The sequence below is a fragment of the Trichechus manatus genome, unplaced genomic scaffold (assembly GCF_000243295.1).
Source record: "Trichechus manatus latirostris isolate Lorelei unplaced genomic scaffold, TriManLat1.0 scaffold00200, whole genome shotgun sequence".
In the NCBI taxonomy this organism is placed as follows: Eukaryota; Metazoa; Chordata; class Mammalia; order Sirenia; family Trichechidae; genus Trichechus; species Trichechus manatus.
In genome coordinates this window covers 688,596-695,091 of record NW_004444136.1, presented here as the reverse complement: position 1 = coordinate 695,091, position 6,496 = coordinate 688,596, and the positions used below count along the sequence as shown (strand labels likewise).

Sequence of the window (6,496 nt, the reverse complement as noted above, 5' to 3'; positions counted from 1 at the left end):
TGACAACTTCAATCTTTTCTGCATTTATCTGAGGGTTTTTCTTTATGTTGAGGTGTAATCCATACTGAAGGCTGTAATCTTTGATCTGTATCAGTAAGTGCTTCAAGCCCTCTTCACTTTGAGCAAGCAAGGTTGTGTCATCTGCATAACGCAGGGTTTTAATGAGTCTTTTTAGTTATCTTTTATATAAATATTTCTTGGTATACTTAAAGGCAAATGAGATATTATGTTACTGTGTCACTAAGAGTTGACTCTTTGCTTTTATGACTTCAAGGTGTTGGCTTACGTTTTACCTGCCCTTGAGTGTACATGTCCAGTGTAAGTGCACTCAGCTCCTGGACCACTTGTAGTCGGTGTCCCCCGGGTCTTTTTACGATGCGGTCAGATATCAGTATTAAACTAACCAATAAGCTGTGCAGATTGTGCCTGGTTAATAATTAAATTTACAAAAACTAATGATATATATATTTATTGATATATAAAACGCATTGCTGTCGAGTTGATTCCAACTCATAGTTGCCCTGTAGGACATAGTAGAACTGCCCCATAGGATTTCCAAGGCTGTAATCTTGAAGCACTTACTAATGAAGATCAAAGACTACAGCCTTCCATATGGATTACATCTCAACATAAAGAAAACAAAAATGTTCACAACTGGATCAATAAGCAACGTCATGGTAAACGGAGAAAAGATTGAAGTTGTCAAGGATTTCATTTTACTTGGATCTACCATCAACATCCATGGAAGCAGCAGTCAAGAAATCAAACAACTTTTTGTTTATTTAAAAAAAAGCCCATGACTGCCGTCAAACAAGAAAATGGTAGAAAATTGCAACTGTCTTTGGTTACTTAATTTTTAACTTATGCAAGATATGTTTCAGACCTGACATCCATGGCAAGTAGAAGTCTCTGTTTCTCTCTGTCTCTCTTTCTCTCTCTGTATCCCACATCCACCCCAAGAATTCTTTGCTTGAAAAGAAATCTGGTCAAATATCTGCATAAGAAAATTTCATGAAAAATATTTTTCTTTCTTTTGGGTGAGGGGATATACATATAGTAGTTTGTTATATAAATCAAAGATATGCTTTAGACAAAAGAAAAAAGAAACAATTTATCGTGTTGGGCAAATCTGCTGCAAAAGACCTCTTTAAACTGTTTAAAAGTGAAGATGTCACTTTGAGGACTAAAGTGTGCTTGACCCAAGCCATGGTATTTTCAGTTGCCTCACATGCATGTGAAAGCTGGACAATGAATAAGGAAGACCAAAGAAGAATCGATGACTTTGAGTTATGGTGTTGGTGAAGAATATTGAATATACCATGGACTGTCAGAAGAATGAACAAGTCTGTCTTGGAAGAAGTACAGCCAGAGTGCTCCTTGGAAGCAAGGATGGCGAGACTTCGTCTCACATACTTTGGACACATTATCAGGAGAGACCAGTCCCTGGAGAAGGACATCATGCTCAGTTATGTAGAGGGTCACGGAAGAAGAGGAAGATCCTCGACGAGATGGATTTGACACAGTGGCTGCAACAGTGGGCTCAAACATAGCAATGATTGTGCGGATGGCGCAGGACCAGGCAGTGTCTCATTCTGTTGTACGTAGGGTTACTATGAGTCGGAACTGACTTGACAGCACCTGACAACAACAGCAATCTTTACGGAAGCAGATTGCCCCATCTTCCTTCCTCTCAGGGACTTGTGGGTTCTAACCACCAACCTTTAGGTTAGCAGCTGAGCACTTAACCACTGTGCCACCAGGGCTCCTTTATTCGTGTATATCTGTGTGTGTGTGTGTGTGTGTGTGTATATATATATATGTTTGTACGTATATATACACATACGCTATGTTCTACAGTAATTAGGTAGCTATGGTAAACAGTTTACGGAAATGACTTTTATGTAGCTAAAATTGAACTTGAAAAGTATTGCTGGGTTAATTCTCTAGTGTGTGTAAATATTCATTGCTGATATTGGGTGATTCTTTAAAAAACAAACCTGCCATTAAGTCAGTTCTGGCTCATGGCCACCCCATGTGTTTCAGAGTAGAACTTTTCAGAGTAGGGTTTTCAGTGGCTGTCTTCATTTAGAAATAGGTCACCAGGCTTTTCTTCTGAGGTGCCTCTGGGTAGATTTAAGCTGCCAACCTTTTGGTTAGTAGCCAAGCACTTAACCATTTGCAGCACCCAGGGACTCCTGGATGATTCTTCCCCAGTACTGAAAAAACAGAACTTGACTCTCAGTAATTACAATACTTTCTAGTCTGGACTCCCCATGTTCAGTGCTAAGTCTCCCACTGTTTCTTCATTTCTGTTCCCTAAAGGGTTGTGATCAGTATTTGTTTTGGCAAACAGTTATTGACCACCAGGGCAGAAACCTAGGTGAGGAGGCAGGCGAAGACAGACTCAAGGAAGGTAGTGAGGGGGCTGTGGCTGGGTTTAGGTTGTGATTATAGCTGGAGAGGAGCCCTGGTGGTGCAGTGGTTAAGAGCTCGGCTGCTAACCAAAAGGTCAGTAGTATGAATCCACCAGCTGCTCCTTGAAAACCCTGCGGGGCAGTTTTACTCTGACCTATAGGGTCATTATGAGTCAGAATGGACTCGACAGCAATGCGTTTGGTTTGGTGTTATGGTTGGAGAGTATCGATATGATGAACGTGAAAATGAGCTCTTAGGCTCCCAGATTCTTAGAGAGGATGGGATGGCAGTGGGTTTAGGGGCTGAAGAGAAAGGCAAACCTCTTCTCATTCAGGCAGGGAAGGGCAGAGAGAGATGCTTAGAAAAACCAGAGAAAGTGGCCAAGGAGGTGCTAGGCCACAGGCTCTCGGCAGAGGTCTACCCAGACCTGTGATGTCCCTTGGCAGCTGCCTTCCTTACCGCTCTGGGAACAGGCACCCCATTCTTCTTCTGCTCTAGAAGGTGGGGAGAGAGAATTCTAAGCTTATGGACACTAAGAGATTTCTCTGCCTTTGGCAAAACTAACAGCCAGTGTGCCTACACTGCATTAACGGTAACTGGAAAGGGGCAAGGTTAGGAGGGCTCTGGACTCATCTGCGTAAGAATGAGTGAAGGACAGAGGCTGGTGACTCACTAGACACAAATTCCACCCACTTCAAAAGTTCTTCCTATTCATTTCAACTGTGTAAATTCAGGGGACAACTCGGGCATTTTGGCAGTAGGGCAGTTCTGTAAGTGTGACTTAGAAGGAATATAATTATTATTACTTTTGAAAAATCAAATTTACCTTTAATCTTACCTTTTTGTTCGTGTAGCCAAAAGAAGACCCAGAGAGTGTCACTTCTCTTTGAAGACGATGCTGACAGTGGAGGCTTTCTGCTTGCCTCTCCTTCCACGTCTGTTCCTCCTGCAGCAAAGGTACTCTTCACCTCTTAGACCCAGGAGATAACCCCTGAGCTTGTGTTAAATGAATGGTGCTGCTTCCTTGAGTCAGCTCTTTTGACTTCAGTTTGTAGGCCAAGTCTTTATGGAAAAACTCATTTGCCTAGTTTAGAAAGAGGTCTGGTAACGGTGTTTTATGGATGAAGCAGAGCCTAGAAGAAGGATTCCTCTGTGTTGTATGGCCGTTCAGTGTCAGATGTAGGGACGAGAAACCGGAGCCTCGGGGAAAGCGTTGCCCCAGTTCTCAGGGGAATTTCCAGTCTAAGCCCCTGTTCGCTTGTCCATTCTGCTGGCATTACACTAGGCCAGTTAAGGCACAAATTATGCCTTTTAGGGTCATATTTCAAACACTAGGTCTTTGGCCCTGATTTATATAAACAGATATTCATTGACTCCATAGCCTAAGTACCCTTCCAGTGATTAAGTCTGAATGACATCGCTACCACAAATCATCTAAACTAAAAAACTCACTTATCCTTGATGTTGAAAACAAACAGTTGCTGTTGTGTCGACTCCAACTAATGGCGACTCCATGTGAGTCAGAGTAGAACTTTGCTCCATGGAGTTCAGTGGCTAAGTTTTTCCAAGTGGCACCTTTGGATGGCCTTGAACCTTCAGTCTTCTGGTTAGCAGTTGGGTTTGTTAACCATCTGCACCACGCAGGGACTCCCATTCTTGATGTTAGTTATATCAAAAAGGTGTGTTAAGGGATGAGAGTAAGATGGCATTATAATATTCATCCAGGGAACCAAGCATATTGGAATCATGTCTGGCCCATCAATTCTTCCTCCCCAACACATTCCCTATGTGGGTGGGTGGGTGTATGTGAGTATATGCACATGGAACAAAGTGAGGCCAAGTAGTATTTTATTGCCAATTGGCAATTGCTAACAGCCTTAAAGGGAATTTCATAGGTTAAACTCTATGGAGACCTCCTTTACCAAAGCTGGGTTAGCCTGAAAGGCCGAAAATCAGAGCAGACTCAAAAGCCTGCTGGGACTGTTTTCAACCACAGCCTCAGACCACTCTAGCGTAATAACGTGTTAAAAGTAGAAAGATGTGCCAGACAGGGATGGAGGAATGAGCCCTGGGGCCTCCTCCCATGTGGGAGCAGCCACAGAGTCCAGAAGGGCAGAAGATGATCTTGCCTCTCCCACCATGGTGACCCTGATAAAGTCCCTGACACCTGCACAGCCCTAGGGATTCCTCCTCAGGCCTTCTTTGGGCTCTGGGCTTACCTCTTCTGCTTCTGAGATGCTCATAATCGTCTCCTGGAATCATCTGTACATGCTCTGTGGTTAAAAGAGAAGACTGGATTTTGTTTTCTTTGTAAATTATAACTACTAACTTCTACACTGGATAAATAAGAACTAATGTAGTGAATTTTGAAGACTTTAGAAATGTAAAACTTCTATCAACCTGTGATAATTATGATGGTTAAATAAAAGGCCAAGACATACATCTGAGTATCTAAACAACCTACACGCATGGTTTTCAGCATTTGTGAAGTATAATCACCATCAGACAACAGTAGAAAAAAGATATTTTCTGTTTAGTGACCGTAGAATATTTTAAACTGAGTTAAAATGTGACTCATGTAAACCTATTTAGAAAATAAATTTTTACATGGCGCTATAGTCAGAAGCACCATGCCATCCCACTGCAGCAAAGATCACAAAAACTAAGTCAAACAGTCACACATCAATCCTGAAACCCTAAGCATCAAGCGAAGAGATAAAGAACTCAGCCAGGCACCAGATGGAATAAGAAACTGACCGAGAATAGAGAGCAAGGAGAGATACATGCAGAGGTCCCCTATCAGCTAACATAGCACGGATCTGCCATCTTGGACTCCTGTTGGTGATCAGTGAACAGGGGGTATGAGAAAGCAGCTTCGTGGAGCTTCGAGCAGGAGACGGAACGACCGGTAACCAGCGATATAGGCTTTCCCACCTCCACCCTTCTTCAACCTCACTTAGCCGCCTCTGCTTCCTGCAGTCACAGTCTCTTGGCTGGGAAGCACCAGCTTCACCCCGGTGTCACTTGAATTCCACCTGCCTGAACTGGCCGGCTCCCTGAGCGCATTTTGTTCGCTGTTGGTATTGCTTTTTTCCACTTCTTTAGATTTCTTCCTTATCTCTCACCACCTCCCCCTCCTTTCTCCCAAATACCTGGCTCCATGCGCTGTCTTTGCTTCTTTCTGAAAGCCTAGGAAACACCACTTGACTGTGAAACTGCTTCCCGGCCCATGCCGCCACGCAGGTGGGACCCCCTGGGGGCTTTTTTGTTTGCTCTGATTTGTTCTGTTTGTTTTCTTTTTATTTTCTCAGCTTGGGAGCCCCTTCTACCCGGGCTGTACTGCGTGACTCAGAAGCTACTCCCTTACTCTGCTCAGGTGCACAGGGAATCCCCTGGAGGCATTTCTTTTTTCTTTTTTTTTTGTTTCTTTGTTTTGTTTTTGTCTCTCTGTTATTCCGTTTTTGTCTTTCTTGATTTCCAGTTACATTTATTCATTTTTTTTCTTTTACCCTTTTTCTTTTCTTTTTCATTTTTGTTTTTCCCCATTTCTCAGTCTCTCATCTCTCCACTGCAATAGCAAGCTCCCTTAGCAGTCTTTTTTGTTTGTGCATATGTTTTTGGCTCCTGTTCCTCTCTGCTCTTTCCCATACCCATCTTAGCTTCACACATCACAGTCTCCCTGCTCTTTCCTGCCTACCTGCACCGTGTGCTGAACATCACACTCTGAAGCAGCACAGGCGTGTCCTACTGGAACCTGCCCTGCACTGATTCCGAGTCCACACTATCAGCCCTAGTATGTGCCACAAACAACGCATCCCAGCAACTCCCCTTCAGCTGGAGTTGCCCTGCTGTACCATACCTGAGTGACTGACCCTGCCCATTGGAGAAGGAGGTGAAAAGTATCATGCCCACAGCCAAGCAGACGACAACGCACAGCCCGCCTGCTCAGGCATAACCAAATAAAACAAAAAAGCAGGATGAAACAATCAAATCTACAGTCAGTAAACGAGGAAAATAACTACTGAATGCCCCAGAGACAGCAGACAGTATCAAAACATTTACAAAAACAGGACAGGATGGT

At 43.4% G+C, this 6,496-nt stretch overlaps 1 protein-coding gene across 1 annotated transcript in view; it reads left to right on the top strand.

Annotated features, from left to right (window-relative positions):
* The window catches only part of LOC101346265 (WASH complex subunit 2A), a 69,494-nt gene that overhangs the window by 42,431 nt on the left and 20,567 nt on the right, over positions 1–6,496 (top strand). The window contains exon 18 of the mRNA XM_023742114.1: positions 3,270–3,372. Within this exon, the coding sequence (XP_023597882.1) occupies positions 3,270–3,372 (103 nt within the window). The remainder of the gene's footprint in view (positions 1–3,269; positions 3,373–6,496) is intronic.